This window comes from Lampris incognitus, chromosome 6, assembly GCF_029633865.1.
Source record: "Lampris incognitus isolate fLamInc1 chromosome 6, fLamInc1.hap2, whole genome shotgun sequence".
Taxonomy (NCBI): domain Eukaryota; kingdom Metazoa; phylum Chordata; class Actinopteri; order Lampriformes; family Lampridae; genus Lampris; species Lampris incognitus.
In genome coordinates this window covers 15,404,794-15,432,260 of record NC_079216.1, presented here as the reverse complement: position 1 = coordinate 15,432,260, position 27,467 = coordinate 15,404,794, and the positions used below count along the sequence as shown (strand labels likewise).

Below are 27,467 nucleotides of genomic sequence, written 5' to 3'. Positions count from 1 at the left end.
CACATCCTCAAACTGCAGCCCTGTGACAGCCGTCCTGAAAGCCTGCATGTCCAGGTCAACGGCCTGGTCAGCTGCCATGCGGGCATAATCAAGTCCCAAGTGGACGGCCCCCGTAATGGCCCGCGAGTGAGAGTCGGTAATGAGGTTGGTTTTGCCAGCAATATGCTGTACATCTGTGGTGAACTCCGAAATGTAGGAGAGCTGTTGCTGCTGGCAGGCGGACCACGGCTCAGCCAGCTTGGCCATGGCAGTGGTTTGTGGTCCACAAATGCTGGGAACTGGCGAGCCTCCAGCAGGGAACGGAAGTGTCGAACGGTGAGGTAGAGGGCAAGAACACTAATTAGTTAGAAATGAAAATGTGCAAACCTAAACGAACTTTTAATTCCAGGCTTTAATTTCAGGCCTCCTCGGCCAGAACACGACAGTCAGTGATGGCGGTGTTGGCCAAAGCAGCCCGTACCAGAGAAGGCAGCTGTCGCAGAAACAGTTGGACAAAGAGGAAGTCGGGCTTACGCTCTCCCAGGAGATCCAGCACCCTGTCCATAAGTTCAGACGGCTTACTGTTACCGAGGCCTTGTAAAGAGAAGAGCCAGCTGGCCCGCTCAGCGTCAGAAAGTTCAAGAGTTTTCAACCGGTGAGCCTTGAGTGTCTCACATTTATCCTGCTGCGGAGGATTTTTGAGGAGGCTCACCACTCTGGTTACTGCTGAACTCCCGAGGGCCGACACTACATTCGAGTGTTTTGTGACGTCCACGGTGATTTCCCGCAATGCAAACGGCGGTTTCCGTCTGGGCGAACCAAGCCGAGGCTGACGACTCCCAAAATTCGGCAGCTTGAGAGAAACTGCATCAGTCGTCATGTTCGTGAAGAGCTGTGCCTGGAAACGTCCAGCAGACAAACATCGGGGTCACCAGTGTGGAATTTGGAAGAAAACATAGACGAACAACTTCTCTCTGACTCACTAACGCGTGTCATTTATTTTTTTATTTCATAACCCCGCCTCAACAACATGGTGCTCCATTACCATGGCTACACCCCGAGACCTTAAAATGAGCATGTCAACTTAATACAACAAGCGACAGGATGAACGACAGGATACAGTTTTATGTCATACCTACTCCGCCCTCCAACAGGCTTCACTATTGGTTTACCCTTCAAGGCTCTGCCTCGGCACCTGAGACAGATCTTTTCTTTCACCACTCAATCAATGTTAGGAGCCACCCAGTGCCCCACCACCTATAAAATCCCAGTGTCTCTGCAGCTCATCTTCCTTTTTCACTCAGCCACTTTGACTACAAAGCTACGATTTTTTCTCTATCTGTCACCCTTGGGTATTGCAGTTATGCCTTCTCCTACCAAGACCTGCTCCTCCTGTTCTGCTGAAATGTCTCAGGCCTGCTTCTTTTGCTTCTGTTGGCGTCACCAGGAGGAAGCCGAGACCTGCCCTGCCTGCCTTGCTCTCCCCCGGGTGGAGCGTGAGAACAGGTAGATGTGTGGCAACTTCTTCTGCCTCTCCCATGCCAGCCAGGTGCCGGCAAGCAAGAAGGCGGCGGCCCACACAAAACCCTGGGACCTACCTTGGGGGTAGACGCATTAGCTCACCAAGCGTGGCCTTCTAGACAGCTGTACTTATTTCTGCCCCTGTGGCTGATGATGCAGTTGCTTCTCAGGATTCAGACATAACATCTATCGGTGGTAGTTGTGATGCTGAAGAACCCGGGTGCCAAGTGGTTTCTGGACCTGGTTCAGCTGACGATGACGGGTCCATGGTCAGTCTTAGACCTGCCCATGGCCCTGCAATAGGCAGAGGATCCAGAACTGGACGTGAGATCCTCTCGTGTCCAGTTCTGGAATGGTGGCTCATGATTTGGAAGTTGAGAGGATGAGGTTTAGCGACTTGGGCATCCCTGAGGTGGTGGTCGCAACTATTCTGAATGTGCGTGCCCCTTCCCCTTCCAGAGCATTTTCTATGTGCTGGTGGATTTTTGCAGTCTGGTGTGACGTCAGGGACTTCAATCCATATTCCTGGCCTATGCAGAATCTTCTGCAGTTCTTACAGGACCTATTTGATGGTGGCCATGCTGCTTTCACCTCGGGGCTGTTTGCAGTAGCAATGACAGCAGGCCATGATGGGTTTGGCCACTTCACAATCAGTAGCCACCCCTTGGTCAAGCGCCTTCTGATGGGGGGTCTCTAGGCTGAGGCCCCCGAATGGACACCTTGTTCCTCAGTGGGACCTGCAGACAGTTCTGGATAGGTTGTCTGGACTGCCATTTGAGCCGCTTGGCCAGGTGGACTTGGAGTTGTTATCTATCAAGATGGTTATTCTCTTGGCTCTTACTTTGGCTAAGAGGGTGAAGGATCTTTGTCTTGTCAGTACATCCCTCCTGCATGTCTGTCAGTGACGACAAGGGGTCGGTGGAATTGCGCCCCAACCCGTCCTTCCGTCCGAAGGTCATCACCTCCTCATTCAGGTTGAAGGTCATCCATCTGACAGTGTTCTTTCCTCCTCCTTACACTGACAAGGAGGAGGAGCGCCTCCACAACCTGCATCCGGTTAGGGCATTTTGTTGTTAATGTGGAGTGCTCAGCGACAGTCAGGAAATTGCCAATGGTAGACGAACAGTCTGCCATGGCGGTTTGGGCTCAGGGGGCTCTTCTGTCGGTGCAATGGCCCACTTCATTTATGATGCATTGCACAAGAGTTACAATTGATGCTATGGGCTACCCCACCCCTATGGGCCTCGGGCCCCTAGTATATGCAATGCCCCTCCCTGGTATACTAGGGGCATTGCATTCTCGATGGCACACGGGGAGTGTCAATGGAAGACATCTGCTTGATGACTTCCTGGTCCTCCACTTTGACCTTTGTGCAGTCATATCTCAGGGAAATGACTACTGACTCGGTACCCCATGTGGTGCTAGATGCACAATCAAAGGGGGCCTCATCTTCAGTCAACCGTCAAGTCAAATCTGCTAAGCCCTTGGAGTGTTGTTGCAGTACGGTACAAAACCCTCAGGTGGGGCAATGCTCGACCGTTGGACTACTGTTATGGTGCAGTATGGCATGAAGACCCTCAGAAAGGGCAGTAATCAACCATTGGACTGCTGCTGTGTAGGGTGTTATGTTGGCTGGTGTCTAACTAGTGTCAGTCGGGCCCAGTACATTCATCCCGAACAGCCTTCGATTTTGGTGTGAACCAATAGCGAAGTCAGTTAGAGGGCGGAGTACGTACAACACAAAAAAAGTAGTTACTCTGGAGGTAACTCCAGTTCTATGAGTACGTGTGTAGCCCTCTAACCTCTAGCCCAGCTAGCCCCAGTCTTTGCTGCTGAGTTCAAAGGGAAACGAGCTGCAGAGACGCTGGGGTTTTATAGGTGGTGGGGCGCTGTGTGGCTCCTACCACTTGATTGGGTGGTGAGGGAAAAGATCTGTCTCAGGTGCCGAGGCAGAGCCTCGAAGGGTAAACCAATAGCGAAGGCTGTTAGAGGGCCAAGCACATATACTCATAGAACTGGAGTTACATCCAGGGTAACTACTATATTTTCCAGCCCTTTCTTTTCTTTCTTCTGCATGACCTGTATATATGTCAAAACTGAATGTGATCACTGTGACACGAGGCAAAAGACCGGAAAAATACCAAAGTTAACCTAACATAACATAACCTCAACCTAACCCTAACCTTAACCTAACACTTACGTTACCCTTAACTGATAGCTAACCTTAATTTAACCGATAGCTATCCTACAATCTAATCCAACGAAGGCACGACACTACAACAACGTGTATGGTCAGTTGCAATGATGCTCCTGGAGCAACATTAATTATAATGGCGTAGGAACAACACCAACACGGCGATATTAGATACACTGTCTCGGACGTGGTGAACAACTTTCTCTGTCGATAGGGACATGTCTGGAACATTTTGAATCTGGCAGCCAGATTGGGTCACAGACCCGGTGGAGGGGGGCCGGTGATCATAGCATATAAAGACATTATATATATGGTAGCCGTATGAACGTTATTAAGTATAATTTCAACATTTATAAATAACAATTTCATACATCCACAGATATAAATCACAATAATTATTTTAGAATTTCGCAAGTACCCTGCCCAGGGTGTCTCCTCGCCTGCCGCCCAATGACTGCTGGGATAGGCTCCAGCATCCCCCTGACTGTGAGAGCAGGATAAGCGGTTTGGGTAATGGATGGATGGATGGATCATCATTATCATCACCATCAACTTCTTCTCTTCTTCTAATATATTTCTGCCCGGCTGCCCTCCACAGTCATAAGTATGCACAGTACGGCATTTCTTGCTTGGGTTGTTAACTGTGTCAATTTCTTCTGATGGTGGATAACTTTGAAGTTTGCTCAGTTTGTCACTGGACTTGACATTGACTTTTTTAAACAAAAAGTTTACTTGTCTGATCTGTGAAATTACTTGTCTGATATGGAAAATATTGCCCAAATTAAAAAAAAGCAAATATTTACGTTTCTACTTTTGCAATTAGTCAGATTTTTTTGAATACAATAACATACAATTTGAAATAGCGGACACTATGGTCTGCTTTGCTGGGAAACTCGCCAAGGGAAACAAAGTCCCTCTTGTCCTTTATAAGAGAGCATCAAGGCATCAAACTAGCTCTGATAAACTTTCTCTGCCTCTTTGCATCGTAATTATTTTTCCGTCTTTCCTCCTCCACAGCCATTAGTGAGTGGGCCATCTATTAATCCCCGGTCAGTGAAATGTGAAAATTAATGTTTATATTTCCATTGGAAAGGAAAACATGGGCTACAAAAGTTAATTTTTTGTACCATAGAGCTCTCTAATAGTTTATTATTCTAACTTTGTCTCATAATAAATCCATGCAGGAGAGCTGCAGCACTGTCGACAAAGCAGATGTCACATCCTATCTAGTGTTTTGGTGTTGACCAGACCATGGAGGATGTCTTATAGCACAGTGACTACCTCATATCATTTCTCAAATCCACTATTTGTTTTCCGTAAAGATGAATTCACATTCAATACAACTGAAAGAGTCAATGAGTTGAAATGTGACGCAGGACGAGTCTTCTCATACCTATTAGGCCATTGCAAATGTGGGTGATTTTCTTTTTATAGCATAAACCATATGTATATGCACCCCTTTAAGGCTCGAGAAGGCCCCGTTGTTCGAGAACAAATGAAGGGTGGCTTATAACACCTATGAAATTGTAATGTTTGGTTATAAAATGGTAAAACTGGATTTTTTTCCCCTCTCCCTGTAAAGATCTGGCTCTTTATCTTTTGCAGATATGTGGTTTTCGCCCAGTGAACTGTAACGGTGAAACTGACTGTAGCATGGTGTAACAGAAGGCAGTGATATTTATCAGCCAATCCAATACAACAGGTAACACCAGCCTGGACACCGCAGTGGTGGGAGTGCTTCAGATACACACTGCAGTATTAAGGAGAGTAGACCCACTTTCTAGTGACAAGCACGTGTCACTCAAGGCAGTATACTTGGCAGCAGGCAGATATAGCTGTTACAACAGACGGTGTCTCAAAGACGAGAGACGTCAGTTGATTTGCTGACACTTAAGGTCATTTTTTACTTGTCTAATCAGACAACTGCCAAAGGCTTTCAATTTGTCTGATGTAAACTGTTGCTTGTCCCGAACAAGCAGACAAGAACTGATGTCTACCCCGAGGAAGAAGCAACTTTGTTTCTAATTTACTTTGTGTCCTTTCTCATTGGGATACATGTGCTTCTTTCAGTAATGTCAAAAAGTTAATTACAGACGTCTCTCCATTCATTTGGCTCAATTGCTGCCGCACTACGTTAGTGATCGCTTCGCGGCAATGCGGGGGGGGGCTGCAATTGATACATATAGACACTAGGTGGCAGTAGAGTGTTTGATCCTGTTGACAGCGAGGGGCGTACATAGGCAGCAGAGGCACGCTGCATAGCGGTCAATTATAATTGATCAGACAGAAATTGAACAACTCACTTTACAACCAGGAAAACGAGACTCGTGATACTTGTATCATAGTTGATAATCCTACACTAATATTGTTCACGTGAATCAGTCATTTTGAGTTAGTTGGCCTTGTTTATTTTTTGAAAATAAAACACTCGTGTGGGGCGCTGGTAGAGAAGAGAGGGAAAACTATTTAAAACGTCCACAAGCAACCGGCGGGGCTTCGCCGTGAGGGGGTACTATCAAATTCAAATCAATTTAACTTTATTTCAGACACATAGGTCCATATCAGTATTAATAGATAGATAGATAGATAGATAGATAGATAGATAGATAGATAGATAGATAGATAGATAGATAGATAGATAGATAGATAGATAGATAGATAGATCGATAGATAGATAGATAGATATCTGCCACCAGTACTGTTGGCCAGTGGGGTGCCTGTGGGAACTATGTTACTGTTGGGCGAAGGAGAAGGAGAGAGGGAAGTCAAGTCAAGTCAAGTCAATTTTATTTGTATAGCTCAATATACAAATAAGGAAGGCATGTACAGAGGCAGCAGGAGAGGAGGAAGGGTAGGAGTGTGAAGGTGAGAGTCTGAACTTTGAATGTTGGCACTATGACTGGTAAAGGGAGAGAGCTGGCTGACATGATGGAGAGAAGGAAGGTAGGTATACGATGTGTGCAGGAGACCAGGTGGAAGGGGAGTAAGGCCAGGAGCATCGGAGGTGGGTTCAAACTCTTCTACCATGATGTGGGTGGGAGGAGAAATGGGGTAGGGGTAATTCTGAAGTAAGAGTACGTCAAGAATGTGTTGGAGGTAAAGAGTGTGTCAGGCAGAGTGATGAGTATGAAGCTGGAAATCGAAGGTGTGATGATGAATGTTATCAGTGCATATGCCCCGCAAGCTGGGTGTGAGATGGAAGAGAAAGAAGAATTCTGGAGTGAGTTGGATGAAGTGGTGGAGAGGGTACCCAAGGAGGAGAGAGTGTGATTGGAACGGAATTCAATGGGCATGTTGGTGAAGGGAACAGAGGGGATGAGGAGGTGATGGGTAGGTATGGTGTCAAGGAGAAGAATGTGAAGGACAGATGGTGGTGGATTTTGTGAAAAGGATGGAAATGGCTGTGGTGATTATGTATTTCAAAAAGAGGGAGGAACACAGGGTGACGTACAAGAGTGGCGAAAAGTGCACACAGGTGGATTATATTTTATGCAGGAGGTGCAATCTGAAAGGGATTGGAGACTGCAAGGTAATGACAGGGGAGAACGTAGTCAGGCAGCATCAGATGGTGGTCTGTAGGATGACTTTGGAGACCAAGAAGAGGAAGCGAGTGAAGGCAGAGCTGAAGATCAAATGGTGGAAGTTGAAGAAGGAAGAGTGTTGTGTGGAGTTCAGGCAGGAGTTAAGACAGGCACTGGGTGGCAGTGAAGAGTTGCTGGATGGCTGGACAACCACTGCAGAAATAGTGAGGGAGACAGCTAGGAAGGTACTTGTTGTATCATCTGGACAGAGGAAGGAAGACAAGGAGACTTGGTGGTGGAATGAAGAAGTACAGGAAAGTATACAGAGGAAGAGTTTGGCAAAGAACAAGTGGGATACTCAGAAAGAAGAAGAAAGTAGACAGGAGTACAAGGAGATGTGGCGAAAGTGAAGAGAGAGGTGGCAAAGGCAAAGGAAAAGGCGTATGGTGAGTTGTATGAGAGATTGGACACTAAGGAAGGAGAAAAGGACTTGTACCAATTGGGTAGACAGAGGGACCGAGCTGGGAAGGATGTGCAGCAAGTTAGGGCGATCAAGGATAGAGATGGAAATGTGCTGACTAGTGCAGAGTGTGTTGAGAAGGTGGAAGGAATACTTTGAGGGGCTGATGAATGAAGAAAATGGGAGAGAGAGAGAATGTTGGATGATGTGGGGATAGTGAACCAGGAAGTACAGCGGATTAGCAAGGAGGAAGTGAGGGAAGCTATGAAGAGGATGAAGAGTGGAAAGGCAGGTGGTCCTGATGACATACCTGTGGAGGCATGGAGATGTTTAGGAGAGATGGCAGTAGAGTTTTTAACTAGATTGTTTAACACAATCTTAGAAAGGGAGAGGATGCCTGAGGAGTGGAGAAGAAGCATACTGGTACCGATTTTCAAGAACAAGGGTGATGTACAGAACTGTAGCAACTACAGAGGTATAAAGTTGATCAGCCACCGCATGAAGATATGGGAAAGAGTAATAGAAGCTAGGCTAAGAGGAGAGGTGATGATCAGCGAGCAGCAGTATGGTTTCATGCCATGAAAGAGCACCACAGATGTGATGTTTGCTTTGAGAATGTTGGAGAAGTATAGAGAAGGCCAGAAGGAGTTACATTGTGTCTTTGTGGATTTAGAGAAAGCACATGACAGGGTGCCGAGAGAGGAGGTGTGGTATTGTATGAGGAAGTCGGGAGTGGCAGAGAAGTATGTAGGATATGTATGAGGGAAGTGTGACAATGGTGAGGTGTGTGGTTGGAAAGACAGATGGGTTCATGGTGTCACGCCCCGTCTGGATAGTTAAGTTAGCTTTTTGTTTCCCCCAGTGTTTGTTGTCTTGCACTTCTTGTTTTATTTTGACACTCACCTCTTGTCTCGTTTCAGGTCCTTTACTTCCTGCCTTCATGTGTCTCCTTCCTGTGTGATTACCTGCCCTGCCCTAATGCTTTGCACCTGTGTCTCATTGTCTCCCCTCCTCCAGAGTGTACAGTCTTGGTGTTCCCTTCCTTCTGTGCCAGATCGTCTTGTGCCTTGTGACAGCGTTCCAGCATGTTTCCCTTGTGTGAGCTTCCTAAACCCTATAGTTTCCTGACCTGTTTTTTGCCTGTTTGACCTCGCCTTTCGCCTGCCGATTTGGACACTGTGTGTTGCCTTCTTATCTGATCACCTGTGTACCGACCTCTTTCTTATTAAAAGGACTGATTTTTGTGAACTGAGACTGAGTCTGCGTTTTGAGTCCAAGCCTGTGGTTCAGCATTGACACAAGGTGGAGGTGGGATTACGTCAAGGGGAGACAAACATCAATTCAAACTGATGTAGCCCGTGGAATTAGATACCACACAGGACACAGGACACAATTACTTCCGGGGTTCTTGTAGCTTTAATTTTATTGTTTGAACCTTCGAATGCAGATCGTTTTACTGAGTGCATAAATTCCTGTGTCTTTCGAGCAAACAGCTCATAAATGTTCACAGATGTGGCAAGTTTAACAGAAAAGATTTTAAAAGGAAAATAAATACAACATACAACATACGGTGCAAAATACGGCAGTGGACTATGTATGTTAAACAGGGTTTAACAAAGACATGTGGAACTTCCTGAAGATCGCGCAACTTCTCACTCTGTCAGTTACCTTTAAACAGAATTAAAATGCACATAAAACCTTTACATCCCAAATACAATGGCATGGTGTGGCTTTATGCACGCCAACATTACCTTGTCATGCCTGCAATGGCGAACAGTGGTCGACGGCTCGCGCCCAAAATCACCGAACATCAACTCCAGTAGCGTCTAAATCAAACCATCTTGTCAAATTACCGACATACAATATTGTTTGGAATAATGTTACAGGTATATTTCACAAGATATTTACCCTTACTTACTGCGGAGTCAGAGCACCGTCACACCGCAATCTTCAGGTGCTCCACACAAGAAAAAAAGAAAGAATACCCAAGATTCACTTGGATAACTTGCACGGAGTTACAATAAAAGTCCGCAACACTGCCACTTACTGGTCAAAATATGCAATGACAACCAAAACTATAAAAATACACTCACAATCTGCTTCACAATTTAACTACATCAAATGACATTTTACATGGCTTGACAGTGTAACAATTACATATATTAACAGTTAAACTATACTAAATTTAAGTGGAAAATCATTTAACATATTTAACAGATTTACCACCCGGCTACACTGAATTGAGGATTGCGTTGCCACTTTGCATATTTTATTGCTAGTTGCAAAATGCATTGCCATTTGACTAAAGAGGCCAAAAAACTTCCATATTTTCAGTGCCTGAATGCCAAATAGTGTAACATTTCCTGAAAAATCTGACAGGCTATGTCTCCCTCTGGTCTTACAGGGAATCCAAAGACAATCCAAACATTTATAGGTTATGTGTAGCACGGACTGCAGTTTACTTAGGCTGGAGTTTACAGATGGGTTTATTGAAGAATTATCAGACTAATTAATTCCTGCTATATACAAACGGAGAAGCATCCGTAATCTTCCATGTTTAACAAAGTCCATCATTCGCGTAAAGCAGGAATAAGGGAATTTGAGTGGTAGGAGACAAATAAAAGGTGCAAAGCAGCTGACCTAGTATAGGATGGGTTAAATGCAGAAAACACATTTCATTGTATGTACTACGTACAATGACAAAAGTGTCTGTCTGTGTTATTATTCGTAAGTCTTGTTACCTCTAGGCAAACCCTCCAGGAAAGGAAAGGGGCAAACAGCTCTAAAATTCAGAGTAGAGAAATTAGCTCCTGCCAACAGAGTATATGGCATAATTCAGAGAGTTAATTCAATTAAAAGAGTATATTGTGGTGATACACAATCGAGGGTAGATTGGCCAGGGGCTGCTGCTCCTTTAAGGCAGACCTTCAGAGTGCTGGCGCACTGCTTAGAGTTTCCGGGGGGGAGCCATGTTTGCAGCAGCCTAGCGGTTAGCTGGTTGCCAGGAGAGATTGTGCTGTATCGGTGTCGTTTTGTGTGGCGAGTAAACGGAATTGACTCGACTCGAGTTCTCCGTCTCCTCATTCCTGCACTCCCACTATATTGTAACGAATTCGGGGGGGGGGGGCAGTCAGGGAACCGTCACAGCCGGGACGCGAACCCGTGTCTCCCACTCTGCAAGTGACAACGTTAACCAGTCCACTTGACGCAGTGGTTCTCAACCTTTTTGGGGTCCTGGACCCCCTGCGTATTTTTGATCTACCCTGAGGACCCCTCCACCTGATCTTGGGGGAGGGGGGTTGCAATTTGTAGAAACAGTAGAAACTGCATTTTAAATTGCATTATAGCATTTATTCACTCTTTGGGGCAAAAATAAGAGCTTTCAGTTGTAACTTAGCTATAGTTAACAAAACAGAATTCTTACGCAGTAACTTTCAGATATATGTAACAAAACAGAATATGTATTCAGTAACTTTCAGATATATGTAACAACAGGATTTTTATGTAGTAACTTTTAACAATGCAAACGGGAGCGAGATCTTTTATCAAAATACAATAAATTACACTTGTGAAACAGATGTAATTAGAGAAAAAAGTCCTGTTACCCTTTATAGTTTAGGTAGATAAAGGTCTCAGTCACATTTGAGTAAAATAATCCTATTTCTATAAATGTCATAGGATCTTTTTTTTTATTAAAGATATTTTATTTTCACGGACCCCTTGCAATTACACCACGGACCACTAGGGGTCCGCGGACCCCCGGTTGAGAAACACTGCACTAGAGGGTCAGACCCGTCAGCCAGCGGCAAACGTCTACTTATCCATGCACGTTACACTACCCCCCTCCTTCGGGAAAGCGCGTATCCCACTTCTGACACCAATGTAGCGAATTCAGGAGGCAACCACAGGAACTGCCGCGGCCGAGACGCGAACCCGTATCGCCCGCACCGCGGGAGACATCGCTGACCGCTCGACTAAAGGATCAGACCCTTTAGTCGACTGGTTTACGTTGTGGCTTGCGGTGCAGGAGATACGGGTTCGCGTCCTGGCTGTGACGGTTCCCGGACTGCCCCCCGAATTCGCTACATTGGTGTCACAAGTGGGATACGCGCAGCACTTACTTCTTATCGGTGCTCCACCCCTGAGCCTTTTCTTCACCATTATGTGCCAAGTATATGAAAAAGTGAATAAAGTAAAACAGCATGCGTGCACGTTATGAGGTTTCATGAGTGTTAAGTTTATACGACTGCAAATTCCAATTCGCAGAACTTGTTTAAATCAGTTCTGCTTGTGTAGCCCGAAATCACAAGGGCTACACATAGTGTTTAATGGGACATGCTACGTCCCACTGGCTTACTTCTTACTGAACACTTCGGTCTCCCCAGCAGGGGACGACAGGGGTGTCGCCTTGTGTAGCAGGAAACTCGGCTGACTGGCCACAGTCAATAGCAGACATAGAAGTCAAAATCAAAAACCTTCTTCAAATACTGACTTCAAATTTAATTTCGCTAATAAGCATCAAAATTTGACATACCAGTACACACACAAGCTGTGTTCAAAACTGCATACTCAATTAGTACATACTGCACACTCAACAGAGCGTACGATCAACATTAGACTCGAATACACCGTTTTTATTTATTCGCAGTGGGCCTAAAATTGTACTGCTTCATTTCACTTGCAAAAAAAAAAAACCCTCTGGTTTCTAACTAGATTTCTTACCAAGCTGTATGTTTGGACAGAGAAGAGTATTTGTTGGTATAGACTTGCCTGAGGTAAATATTACTTGCAAGCCTGCCAAGTTATGTGGCTTTCCAACTCCCATCTTTTGAGTGATCGACCGTCACAAATGTGTTGAGTGATTCCCTACTCTCTCCTGTCTCACAAATAAAAAGTTACTTATTTCTATGAATTTCTCAATCCATATTTCCAAGATAAAAAAACACCAATTTCATGAAAAGGATGCATAAATTCAGGACATACATATTTATGATTTAATAATTTATGCACTGCAGATCAAATTCATTTACATGGACCAGCCATAAAAATAGCAGTAAAAACATTAATCCTAATATAGTACACACTTGCTTGCTTGTCCTTCATAAGGAATCCATACCAACAAGCTACAAGTGATGGCTGTTGGACAGTGGCAACATATTATGGGTAATTTATGTACACCTAGTAACATTAGTTGCACACTCAAGACTTTTATACTAATTTATTTAAATCTGTGCACTTCTTGCATACACAAAACGGCACATTACACAGTGAAAACACACTACATACTTAATTTAGGTCGGAAAAGTAGAGGTAGTATGCATTTTGAGCATAGTCGCTGTCATTATCGGGATGTTCCACAGCGGTAGTGTTATACAAAGCACTGCTTCCAAATAAACTTTGCATTCTCAAGAAAAGTTGATCTTTATGGATGAAACCAACCCTATAGTACTTTTTGGACCAATGAGTGGAGTTGTTTTCAGTAGGTTGGGTTTGATGAGACAGTAAAGATGCTGCCTGAGTTTCTTGTGAAAGAAGCAACACCAAAAGCTATAAAAGGTGCACACATGATTTGAGATCATGCTTTTTTTACGAGTATCCAACATAGTTTTTCGCCATCAATCACACTATAGGGCATAGTAAAAAGTATATCATCGTATTGTTTATATCACTTCTCCCAGCACGCATACAAGGATATGCATGCACACCTTGAGCATTTCTGTGAACAGAAAACATGATGATGATGATGAAGAAAGTAGAAGAAGAATGGAGGAATCGAAACTTCTGCAATGAAAGTAAGGAACCGTAAGCCCGGCTGTAATATAGAACAAAGAAAACAAAAGGACAAAGACAGAAATCACATGAATATTGGTGAGGCAATTTTTGAAGTTGGTGGTGGTAATGTGCCATATCCACCGATAAAAACAAGAGGGTTACAGGCCGATATAAACGATGTAGCATTCAAAAAATGTCAAAAAAGGCTTTGCAAATGTTTTGGCAGGTAGGAAATGCATTTAAAACTTTTGTTAAGCTTAAAGGACAAACGCTGTGTTTTGGCGAGAAACGGTGAAGGAAAACTCCATTGGATATTTTTAACCAATATAAAAATGGCTACGTAATCTGTTGTACAACTGCATGAAGTCAACAGTGTTTTACACAGTGAATTGTTTTAATGACTTGCTGAAACTCAAACAAAACAATAGTAATGCAGCCATAGAATGAATGAAATTGATAGATAATGGTTGTTTTGAAATACAAGCAATCCTTTATAACTTCAATATATACAAAGTAATACAGAAATGAACCCATGATTACACTATGGTGTTTCATCACAATCCAAATTAGACAATGGTGAAATTTAAATTGTCACTCCATTTCACATAAATGATATCAATTATTCCACTTACTCAAAGTCTAGTGGCTGAGAAAGCGATCAGAGCCAGAAGAAACTCTCATCTCTAAAGTAATATTTTTAACAGGGTGGCACAAATGAAAGATACTGTTGATAAAGTCCACTGTTGGATGGGTAGAGGTTTGGTATACTGTTCAATTGTATGCTGTGTAATTTTTGGCAGATCAGAACATGACCACCTTAGTTTGTTTGGGAGTAGCTTTCTTCTTAGGTACATGAAATTCCTCGTGGTCAGCACTTGCGTTGTTGGACAGCCACCCTACTGTCAAAGAGTTAGCTAGAAAAATAATAAAGGCAGAAAGTAAACATTAGGAACTTGTCAAATATAAACAAAGCACAGATACTCAAATGTAACAAATTATATACTTATTAGTAAACAAAACAATAAAAAATGAAGTGAAACCAGCCACAATGCAACAGCAGTCAGACAGGAAATAATACAAGGTTAGAGAGACATGAAAGTGAAGGAAGAACAGAGAGACTTACTGTGAGCCTGGTGCTCTGGACAGTCCTTCTGGAAGTGTTCTACTGAACCACACACCTTACAACACCCTCCTGAAAACAAAGTTTGTAGCAATAATGAGCAAAACTAAAACCTGGTTCAAGAAAATATTAATCCAGTGGGTGTAATATTATTTATCCATCCTTTCCATCCATTATCCAAACCGCTTTTCCTGCTCTAAGGGTTGCGGGGATGCTGGAGTCTATCCCAGCAGTCATTAGGCGGCAGGCAGGGAGACACCCTGGACAGGCCGCCAGGCCATCACAGGGCCCACACACACCCACACACACACACAACTAGGGACAATTTAGTACAGCCAATTCACCTGACCTACATGTCTTTGGACAGTGGGAGGAAACCAGAGCACCCAGAGGAAACCCACGCAGACACGGGGAGACCATGCAAACTCCACATAGAGGACAACCTGGGACGACCCCCAAGGTTGGACTACCTTGGGGCTCGAACTCAGGGCCCTCTGGCTGTGAGGCAAATGCGCTAACCACTGCGCCACCATGCCGCCAATATTATTAATGAGATTGTCCATCCATCCATTTTCCGAACTGCTTATCCTGCTCTCAGAGTCGTGGGGATGCTGGAGCCTATCCCAAAAGTCATTGGGCAACAGGTGGGGAGACACCCTGGACAGGCCGCCAGACTATCACACAAAGCCCACACACACACACACACACACACACACACACACACACACACACACACACACACACACACACACACACACACACACACACACACACACACACACACACGCATTCATACCTAGGGACAGTTTAGTATGGCCGATTCACCTGACCTACATGTCTTTGGACTGTGGGACGAGACCGGAGCCCCCGGAGAAAACCCATGCAGACACAGGGAGAACATGCAAACTCCACACAGGACGATCCGGGACGATCCCCAAGGTTGGACTACCTCGGGGCTCGAACCCAGGATCTTCTTGCTGTGAGGCAACCGTGCTAACCACTACACCATCGTGCCACCCTTAATGTGATTGTATAAATAATATTAGAATAAGTACAGTGTCCTTCCATCTTTTGGTTTAATTGAGACAGCCACAGTACCTTCAGCATATAGTCCTTTAGGATTATCTGGGCAGGACCGTGACAAGTGTCCAGTCTTTCCACAGATAAAGCACTTTGCATACGGGTAATCACCTGACAGAGATAACAGAAATCACATATACTGAACAATACTTTTTCTTTAATAATTTGCCACTACATGTAATCTGTACCAAAATGTGAACCTCAGGTTGCTCTTACCAAGCGCAGGGTCCACTTTAGCTCTGCATTTATGAATTTCATGTTCAGTTGAGCCACAGCGATAGCAGATGCCTCTGCCCATCTCCTCATCTCGCTCTGCCTCTGGACAGTCTGCCAAACCATGCCCGGGCTTTCTACAGTTAAAGCAAAGCTGGAAAGAAGGATGGCACAGCACAGAAAGAATACAAGAAAGATGTGAGAAAGAAGGACAAAGGAAAGTAGACAATGGACCTTGTATAAAAATGTGTTGTTAGAGTCTCCATAAGATTCGACAATCATTTACCATTTTGTTCTTCTTGTTGATCTGCCTCTTTATCCTTCGATCCTCTCTTCGGTTGTCTTTTTTAAGGACAGTCTCGATCTCCTCCCTTAAACCCTGCTCACTCTCCCTGCCTCTCCCATTTCCTCTGGGCAGATCTTGTCCACTCTGCTGGAGGTACTGCAGAAACCCATTCACATCGACATTGTCATAGTCCTTTTTCTTTTGTTTGGGTTTCTTCACAGCTGAGTTCCCGGGCCGGGTCCGTCTCAAATAGCTCCCTTGTCCATCCCCTCTGGCATGGTCCTGTGTGTCTCCGCTGGCACCTCGGTCAGCGGACCCTGGGTGACCTGCTCCTTTAAGCTGATTCCATGGAGTAGCGTCCGCCGGCTTGTGTTTGTGAACGTTGTTGGCTCTGGCCCACCTTGTCATGTCTGGAAAATCAAATGTGCTTACAGAAAACGATCTTACATACGGCTATAGACAAATAGCTACGTAATCGGTGGCCACTATACTTACCAGGCAGGAGGAATCAAACAAAATTCAACAGTGACCAGCAGGCTAAAATCATATGAATCACGAGTGACGACACATCTGAGACAGCTCTTGGTGGTGAAGGAGAACAACGGCTAGCTCAGCTGTGCTAGTTCATCACCAGCAGCCACCCCGAAAAGCCTTCCCGCAGTACGGTTTTAAAGCGCCATGCTACTGCTAACTGATACATCGATAACTAACACATCAGCTAGGTGGGTGCTACACGTCGGCGGTGGTTGAAATGAGTTTCCCACTTTCAATGCGAAGCGCTTAATCCATTATTATCATTATTAATATTAACGTGTTGGCAAGCAGCGGTGATGGGACACTACTGACAATTTCATGAACGACAACAAACTGTTCATTACCTTTATCGTTTCCTCTTCCTTTCAACGTGAAGAAGACATGTTCTCAATAGAACTCCTACTCCAGCGCTACACGCGTCCGTGTTTACCTCGGAAGTGTTTTGTCTTACTTGTCGACGTGAGCGAGGAAAACGAATAACTGTCACTAAGAATCACACCGCCCTCTAGCGGACAGTTTGCATATGGGCGGTGTCAAACAGCTCCACGGTGAGGACGCTCGCTAATCGTGTCCTGGAAGTTTTATCGGCAAGAGTATTCCCGCTGTAGCCTGCGGGACTACAAGTTACGCCCACTTCAGGTCACGCCCACTCCAGGTCACGCCCACCTCTTTCTTAAATTGAACGACCTTCCGAGGGCATCTGGCTTTTCTCTGTCTTTGTGGCGTTCTTGTTTTCTTTTATCTGTCCAAGTCTATCTTAATGAGCTACTACAAGGAAAAATAACTGTGAAGGAAAAACTAACTTCGAAGAATAAGATTTGAGGTTCAGTGAGCTTTGAAAATGCAGAATTTGCACAAAGAATGAAGAATATAAGTATTTACAGATCAAAACAACATGTGATTGAATTATACTTAACCACAACATTAAATTGATACATTTTATATATTTTTTGCTCTATGTGCAGTGGTGGTGATTGTTTATCAAATCATTATTTTTATAATAACGTTGTACCCTACGTGCAGTGGTGGTAATTATTCATAAAGTCATTATTTCTATAATAATGCTTTTCTCTATTTATGTCCAGTGGCGGTAATTATCCATCAAATCATTGAATAAAGGGAAACAGTATTTTTTTTGTTCTCTTGTGTCCAGCTCACCAGCTGCTTAAAAGAAATGTGATGAGTGCATTATTGATCAGTGTAATTCTAGCTTGGATTTTTTTTTAAATTGTTTTAATCAAAATGTTGCTATGTCATTTCACCACTTATAGTACTGGTGAGTTGAAGTGTCTGCACACCTAAAATTCTTCTCAGCAGGTGCAAAAGGAGAACGGCAAAACTGTGTAGAACAGTGTGCATGGAGTTCCTCCACCACAGAGTACTAAATAACTGAAAGTGTTGTTTGGTTTAAATTTCCAAATGTCATAAATATCTGGATGAGTATGCCCTCTGTGGGCAGCAGGGTACTTTTCTCATCCATAAAGAAGATAAATCCTCATTAATAGCACAATCACACATTGAAGTTACTGGCTGTGGGCTAAAACAATAAATGTACTGCACATAATGAATGTGTGTACAATTTGTCACTGTCAGTATTGGCAATACTGAAAATGTATGACAATCATGCTCTTCCTGCTATGTTGTCAATATTATGCAGACAAGCTCAGGAGGGTAATAAGCCAAAGTATGTGTAAATGACTGTCAATGAGGCAAATGCAACTAGCTTCAGAGAACACAATGAAATTTATTTTCTGAATATACTTTCAGTACAATAAAAACGGTCAAAGCTGCAGTATCCTGCAAGCTGATATTCGTGCACTATTCCTCGCTGTCCACATCCCCTGTAGTGTTCAGTCTTTGTATAGAAAATTGCACTGAATGCAACAGGAGATTAGATATGGGGTCCTGTAGGTTCTTCTATACTCCTCTGAAAATGCTTTCCAGTTCACCACACCTGATGATGACAAAAGAACAGAAAGGTTCATGTGTAAAACGGAGGTTCAGATTTTTTTCTTTTTTTTCTTTTTATGAAATTTCCTGGTAGCCGTGTGTCCTCAGTATTAATTTGGCAGTGGTTCACTGCCACAGCAAGGGAATTTACCACCATTTCAAGAAAAATTTGAAATTAAAATTAACACTTTCTAAAAACAAAAATAGTCCAGTGTTTAAGAAATAATTATTATATTATAATTAAAATAATTTTAGCACTAGAACCTTGACTTGAATTATAACTTAGGCCCAAATATAGACAGATAAAGGACAAATGTAGAATTGTCACTCAAAAGTACCACAGCTGCACAAAAATTAGAGGGAACACTGTGATAAACTTTGATAGGAACCAATCATTTTGGCAACATTTACGTACAACACACATTTTACTTTTTAATAATGGCAAGTGAACACTCCAGCGGCCATCTACTTGTGTTGCTGGCATTTGCAGGACATTCAGTGAAACACAGATTGACAAGCCCAAAGTTCCTCTGGAAGTTCCAATGCATTTCTAGATGCAGAGCCTCTGTATGAATGTCACTCAGAGGATCAGTTAGCTATAGCCTATATGTGCACTCCATCTGGAGTGCCAGTTTGCCAGTTGTTACATTCCATTGAGGGCAGAACAACGCTGGTTTTGCTGACCTAACCAACAGAACATATTGTAGCTAAATTACAGTTAAATCCATGGTGCGAATTACAGGGGGGCAAACCCCTTAATTAAGACTTGGAACCCTCAAAAGAGGTTAAAAACAACAGTTTGGGAGTTCAAAACATTTATATCCTTCTTATCTGTAATTTCCCATATTCGTTTCCCATAAATCCAAAAATAAAGGGGGCCTGCAGCAGCTACCCAGAATTCAGAAGATTGGTGAGATTTCTTGAAAGTATACAAGAGGGTTACAATTGGTGCTATGACCCGGATCATGTCAAAGTGAAATGCCCAGCTCTCTCAGTGACCCAACACAACGCTCAGCCACATACTGCGATTCAGCAGTCAGTTCAGTCAATGAATGTCCATTCCTTTCCTGCCCATCCAACTTCCAGCCAGGGAAACGCGAGCGCCTGCATTCAGAGAGGGAATGTGCAGGTGTAGATGAGGTTACCCCCAATAAGCTTCCTTCTGGCCCTCCAAGGGTCATATGTCAGAATACCCAGCATGTTAATGACACAGACAGTCTCTTTTATACACCTGTCACTGTGAATAAACAGCTTACCGTGAGAGGAATGTTAGACACTGGTTCTATGGCTTGCATGATGAATTAAACAGTAGTAACCAACCCCATTGCAGCTGGTGTCCTGACTGGGAAAGTAGTGAAGAACCCAAATATAGTACTGGTTGGCTGTGGCAGCAGTCGTGCAGTCCCTAAGGGTGTTTGTGATTTGACATTGGAGATCTATGGCTGTGAATTTGTGGTGCCCACTATGATCGTGCCTGGCCAGGTTGATGATTTAATTCTTGGGACTAATGTGATTAAGTATGTGACACACAAGCTGAAAGAATCTGACAAGTATTGGGAGTTAATCTCAAAACCACCAGGCACTCAAACAGAGATTGATGATTTCCTAGTAATGCTGGTGGGCACACATCGTTGGCACGAAGACAGTCCCTGACTTAGTCAGCACAGTCAAGCTTAATCAAGATGTCACACTCCCAGCTAGCAACACCTGGTCTGGGTTAAATTACCAGTCAAGTCCAGGGGCCCACTAGGCAGCACTGTGATTGTGGAGCCTACAAATGCACGCGCTGCCCCAAGAAACATCCTGGTCGACCGCGTGGTTGCCCCTCTCTGGGCTGATGGCTGGGTGCCACTAAAGATCATCAACCCTACAGACAGGCCTGTAACCCTGAGACGTAATGCTAAGATTGCAGACGTTTACCCTTGTCTTGATGTGGAGGATGCATTCAAGGACAGCCAACTCTAACACAGTTAACTCTGATCAGACCCCATCTACGCAGAATGTAACCAGAGAGCCGACCCCTGGGCCCGATCCTGCTCCTAGTGTGGTGAAACAACATGTGCAGGCAGCCATGCTTGGATCTCTTTCCGATACTTTGATGCTGTATGGATTGGAGAAACTTGTCCTTGAGGACTGTGAAGTCTCTGGTGAGTGGAATGCTAGGCTCTGTGACCTTGTCATCAGCTATGAGGATATATTTTCCAGACATGCTCTTGGCTGTGGTGAGGTGAGGACGTTTGTACATAGGATTCATCTCATTGATGAGAAGCCCTTCCACCTCCCATACAGACGTATCCCACCTGCTCAATATCAAATAACTATTAAAGATGCTTCCCCTTTACCCCACCAGGTTGACTGCCTTGCTGCTTTGAGTGGTAATGCTCTTTTTAGTACTATGGATTTGACCTCGGGATTCTACAATATCCCTGTGCATGAGGATGACAAAACATATGCAGCATTCACCACACCTGTTGGGCTGCATGAATATAACAGGCTGCCACGGGCCCTTTGCAATTCACCGGCCAGTTTTATCAGAATGAAGATGTCAATTTTTGGTGACCAGAAATTCATGTCCCTTCTTGTGTACCTTGAAGACCTCATGGTTTTTGCTCCAACTGAAGAGGTGGCCCTGCAGAGGCTTGAAATGGTGTTCAACAGGTTGAGAGCTGACAAATTCAAGCTCTCCCCAAAGAAGTGCCACTTCCTGCATTGGTCTGTGCGGTTCCTTGGCCACATGATCGCTGAGTCACTGAGGAGGGTGTGTTGACAGACTCTGACAAGGTCAATGCAATTGTCAGCATCACAACGAGGGACATTATGTGCCCCGATGGCATCACACCGTCAGTGAAGAAGATACAGCCCTTTCTCGGCCTCGTGATGTGGTATCAAAAGTTCATAGAGAACTGCTCAGTGATAGCTTAGCAAATTTTCAACCTCACGTCTGGCAGTAAGGGGAGAAGAAATCGTAGGAAGCAAGGCCCACCTCCCAGAAAGCTGGCCCCTGTTGACTGGACTCCTGCATGTGAGAGATCTATGTCTCAAATGAAAGACGCACTGCTTGTATGGGTCATGTTGGCCCAACCCGATTTCAGCCGCCCTTTCATTCTGTCTACAGATGCCTCCTCTGATGGTCTCGGTACTGTCCTGTCTCAGCTGGCTCCTGGTGAAGACCTATTGCTTTCTCAAGCAAGTCACCAAACAAGGCTCAGAGCAGGTACCCTGCACATCACTCGGGGTTTATGGATCTTAAGTAGGCTGTATGCGACAAGTTTAGCCACTGGTTAAAGGGACACAACTTCACAGCATGAACTGATCACAACCACCTTACACACATATTGACAAAGCCAAAGTTGGATGCGTGTGAACAGCAGTGGGTGGTGAAGCTTGCAACATATGAGTTCGACATCAAGTATGTTCCGGATAGGGTGACCAGATGTCCCGGTTTCAAGCTGGATGTCCTGACAAATATCTGTAAAATAGTAAAATGTCCCGGTTTTGAGCATCCATCCCCCATCATGTCCGGTGAGACAGACAAGCTTGTGAGCGTGGGCATATGCGTGTGTGCATGGATGAACATGCGGTAACCTTTTTAGGGTCCTGGTTTGGGATTTTGAAAATCTGGTCACCCTAGTTCCGGGTCTTCAGAAAACAGTTGCTGATGCTTTGAGCAGGGAACCATTTGTTGGTCAAAGGATTAGCCATCACCTGACAAGAGTTTAGACTGAAGAGGTCACTTAGATGAGTGAGTATCTGTCATAAACGTATCAAGATGAACTGACTCCACTTTTTTTTATATAGTAAGTATCTCACATTCAAGAGGCCAAAATAGTTTTGTGTCAAAGCAGCCGGAAAAGACACGGTAATACAGCAAATAGGATGTAAATTATAGGGTAGGCAAGTGATAAGCTTCACCACCACTAAAACTAGCTAACTGTGGAGAAACTGTAAAACCGAACAAATAGGGGTAACTTCACCCATCTAAGAACAGCCAGCCTCAGAAGCATTGCAGCTTGCTATCCAAGGATTCATTTTACTACCACAAGCTAGGTAAACCCTGCAGTATCATGTATCCCCTTGATTTAATACAGTTAAATTACCTCTTTTCTCTCCTGTTTTTAAGAATATCCCACAGCACAGCCACAGAGCAGCACAACAGCAGAGCAGCACAGCCCCACCCACAGCAGCACAGCAGCCACAGATAACCCAGGTTTGGAAAACCTGCCAGACTGTTGGAACAATCTATTAGAGTTATTTAAAAAAGCATTTCCATTCCTCACAGTTAGTAACAAAAAAATTGGGATGCAAGACATGCAAAGATGCAGCGTCCCTTGAAGTGCATAGAACAGGATCCCAAAGATACTAATTTTCTAGTTTTTGTAAAAATATCAAAGGCCGTTAAGAAAGAAAATATACAAACACAATGATTCCCAGAGCCACAAGCTAGCAGAGTAGATTGTCACAAAAAGAGCAGAAAATTAGTTATATTTGGGTTTCTTAAGGCTACAGGAGCATGTTATCCAATGATTCATTTTACTACCACAAGCTAGGTAAACCCTCCAGCATCATGTATCCCCTTAATTTAATACTGTTAAATTACCTCTTTTCTCTCCTGTTTTTAAGAATATCACACAGCACAGCCCCAGAGCAGCACAGCAGCACAGCCCCAGAGCAGCACAACCCCAGAACAGCACAGCAGCACAGCCCCAGAGCAGCACAGCCCCCGAGCAGCACAGCCCCAGAGCAGCAACGATGCAGTGTCCCTTGGAGTGTATAGAACAGGGTCCCAAAGATACCCATTTTCTTGTGAATGGCAAAATTGTAAAATTTCTCCATATGGTAACACAAGGGAAAAATAACAAAGGTTGTTAAGAAAGAAAATATATGAACACAATGATTCCCAGAGCCACAAGCTAGCAGAGGAGATTGTCACAAAAAAGGCAGAAAATGAGTTAGATTCCAGGTTCTTCAGGTTACAGGAGGAACATCTCTCTTCTACTAAAACTTTTTAGAACAGCATACTATATAGCAAAAATAAATAAATAAATCACCATACACGGATCACCTAGGACTGATAGACCTGCAGACGTCGAATGGGGTAAATGTGGGAAGAGTGCTCCACTCTAATGTAACCTGTACAGAAATTGTGCAGGTATTTTATTCCACTGGCAGATAATTTTGCTTATTTCAAGTTTTTTCTTGATTTTGGTCAATTTAATCTTGTTTTAAGAAAATGTCAATAGTATTTTCTTAAAACAAGACAACTAAAGTTTTCCTGAGTGCAGATGGTAGCTGCGTTCTGCGGGGGTTAGAGTTTTCGATCCATATGCACGCAACTTGCCACTCTGATGTTGTGAAGGACTGCACCTAGACCTTAGTTGGAGGCATCGGTATGTAAGACAAACGGGAGGTTAAAATCTGGGTAGGCCAGTATTGGTGGCTGAGTGAGCATGTTCATGAACCTTGACACTACGGCCTGATGTTCGGAAGTCCACTTGATAGGAGTTTTGGATGGAAGCTGCGCTTTGTTTCCCTTCTTTCCTGTGCTCTGGATTTTTATGCCAATGTTACTGTCGCTTCAACCAGGACTTTGAAGGAGCTAAAACAATGGCTTGGCCGGCTGTGAAAAATCCTGAATAAAGGATTTATAGTAGCTGAGGAATCCAAGTAGGGTTCTCATTTCACGTACGGTTTTTGGTTCATTTGGGTCAATATGAATGTCTTCTCCAGAAACCATCCTGCCAACATACCTGATCTGCTGCTTAAACAGTTCACACTTTTTGGGCCCAAGTTTGATCCCATGGTTGCGCATCTGGTGAAGCACTCACCTCATATCTTCAACATGGTCACTGCAAGTTTTGGAGAAGCACAGAATGTCATCAAGATAGGGAGAACAGCATTCATCTCTGATGCCCTCCATGGCTTTTTCCATACACCTTTGAAAGGCAGCTGGGGTGTGTGTTAGGCCAAACGGGATGCGTACCCATCTGAACCCAAGTGGTGCCTTGTTATTGGACTTCTGTGCAAGTCATAGATTGACCATAACAAACACCATGTTCGAACATAAGGTAGTTCATAAGTCTACTTGGTACCAGAACAACTTAGGCCAAAGATCGATGATAAAAATTTGTGGTACGGTCTGCGGCCGTACGTTTTGGACACTCGGGTGAAGAGAGGAGCAGAGCTGTCAACTGATCACAACCTGGTGGTGAGTTGGATCAGATGGCAGGGAAGACTGCCAGACAGACCTGGCAAACCCAAACGTGTAGTGAGGGTGAAATGGGAATGTCTGGCAAAGGCCCTTGTCGATGAGGTCTTCAACTCCCACCTCCAAAAGAAGTTCTCGTGTATCCCAAAGGAGGCTGGGGACATGGAGCCTGAGTGGGCCACGTTCAAAGTCTCTATCGCAGATGCGGCAGGTAGAAGTTGTGGTCATAAGGTCATCGGTGCCTGTCGAGGCGGCAACCTACCAGCGGTGAAGGAAGCCGTCAGACTGAAGGAGGAGGCCTTTCAGGCTTGGTTGGCCCAGGGCAGAGCCCGAGAAAGAGAGTGTTACGTCAACGAGGGGTCAGAACGCGAGAGGGTCACGTGGTTCATGTAGCCGCTGAATAGTTCCAAACGAAGCTTGGCGGCTCATTTAAATGAACTGCTTAGCCGCGATTTCTGGTAACTACTAACCAATATTTTCAGATTTTTACATTTATATATAGATATATATTCCAACGTGACACACATTCTATGCGCACTGTTTGGAACTATCCGGGGCTCCCACGATCCGCCATTGCTGTTAAATAATTGGCCCATTGACGTCTACGGAGTTGACGTAACTCTCTCTTTCTAGGGCTCTGGCCCAGGGGTCTCCTGAAGCAGTAGACAGGTACCGGGAGGCCGGAAGGGCTGCAGCTTCGGTCGTCGCGGAAGCAAAAACTCGGGTGTGGGAGGACTTCGGCAAGGCTATGGGGGAGGATGTTTGGTTGGCCCCAAGGAAGTTCTGGCAAACCATCCAGTGACTCAGGAAGGGGAAGCAGGGCTCGACTCAAGCTGTTTTCAGCCGGGGAGGGGAACTGTTGACCCGGACTGAGGATGTTGTAAAGCGGTGGAAAGAACATTTTGAGGAGCTCCTGAACCCGGCTAACATGTCCTCAGAGGAGAAGGTAGAGTCTGAAGACTCAGGGAAAGCCCCACCCATATCCCTGGCAGAGGTCTCTGAGGTACTTAAAAAGCTCCTCGGTGGCAAGGCGCCGGGTGTGGATGAGATTCGCCCTGAGATGCTGAAGGCTGTGGACATTGTTGGGCTGTCTTGGTTGACACACCTCTTCAGTGTCACATGGAGGTCAGGGACAGTACCTGTGGAGTGGCAGACTGGGGTGGTAATTCGCATATTTAAAGAGAGGGACCAGAGGATGTGCTCCAATTATCGGGGCATCACATTGCTCAGCCTCCCTGGGAAAGTCTACCCAGGGAGGAACAATGCGGATTCCGTCCTGGCAATGGCATCAAGTCAGATGAACGAATGAATATATCCCTCCATTATCCAAACCGCTTATTCTGCTCTCAGGGTCATGGGGATGCAGGAGCCTATCCCAGCAGGTATTGGGCGACAGGCAGGTATATATCCTGGGCAGGCCGCCGGGCCGTCACAGGGCCTTGTCAGAATGGTGTATGACATGATAAAATAAGCTAATATGAAAACATTTGTTATTTCAATGCAACTTCAAAAAGGCACACCAAGACATCGACCCATCTACACGGATACCTGCAATTGACAAAATTCATTCCAATGTACAGGCATGAGTAGCATTAGCTTTTCAGCTAATCAAGATGGCTTCACTCTGACTCATGTGCAAACTTTTAAATAAGGACCACAAATAACCGATAATACAAATAAAATCCCCAGAGATGGATTATTTTATTTCGGGTGAGGGGCTGTTAGTCTTCAGTGCCAGGTTTGAAGGGAAAACGGTCTCAAGACTAATCATCTGTGCTGGAACAGCAGCAGCATAGAGCCTTCATCACCCTCCTGAAGAAGCATCTCATACGGCCCTTGACGACAACCTCTGAAAAATCATAAAAACAGTGTCAGTCAGTATTGTGCTTCAGCTAAAAACAAGGAGACTCTGATCCTTTACACATCCGACTGACCAGGCTGGATGTCTCTTGCTCCCGTGGCCTCATCGTCATCAGCGGAGGCTGTGCCTCCCTTGGCTTCGTTTGTGACATTGTTGGAGACACATGTTGACTGCGGTAGAGCCTTTCCCTCAGAGGAGGTTGTAAATGCAACACTGCAAAGTCCAAAATGCTTGTCATCCTACTGTTTATAAAATATAACACATCCTACTGTTAATATAAGAGGGTTCTCTGACATTACTAGACACTTTTTTGATCTCTTTAATGGAAGCACATCTATAATGTGCATTGTTTCTTCCATCTTCTTGATAAATGCAAGCATCCACCCAGATCTACCCACAGATACACAGAGCACTGTAACACACTTACTGGGAGTTGTTGGGGAAGTTGTCCTGAGAGCAGTCCATGGTGATGAATGGGTGTTGCAGAACCTGACTGGGTGTTATTCTTATGCTCGTATCCATTTCCAACATTTGCTTCACCAAGTCCACAAAATTTTCTATCTCAGTGCCTGTTGCGACAGAAGGCCCTTCCTCTTGATGTTGATGTTGAATGAGCTGCAAGTTCATTAGGCAACAAGAGTCAAGAATATTTCAAATCACTCTTCTGGGTAAAAAAATGACAATGGTTATACATAATGAGAAGTACATGAGGTTCTTCAGATTGTAACACATCCTTGTAAAATGTCCTTATGTTCAGATCCTAAATGTTTA

General features: G+C 44.4%; 1 protein-coding gene across 1 annotated transcript; it reads right to left on the bottom strand.

The window, feature by feature from the left end:
* Positions 1 to 12,686: 12,686 nt before the first annotated feature.
* zcchc9 (zinc finger, CCHC domain containing 9) lies at positions 12,687 to 17,142 on the bottom strand. Its single transcript, XM_056282150.1, has 6 exons — positions 17,025 to 17,142; positions 16,147 to 16,556; positions 15,864 to 16,014; positions 15,666 to 15,758; positions 14,571 to 14,639; positions 12,687 to 14,361 (listed from the first exon to the last, which is right to left on the bottom strand). Exons 2-6 carry the CDS (start codon positions 16,552 to 16,554, stop codon positions 14,249 to 14,251), a joined length of 834 nt encoding a protein of 277 aa, XP_056138125.1. The 5' UTR covers positions 16,555 to 16,556; positions 17,025 to 17,142; the 3' UTR covers positions 12,687 to 14,248.
* Between the last annotated feature and the right edge of the window lie 10,325 nt (positions 17,143 to 27,467).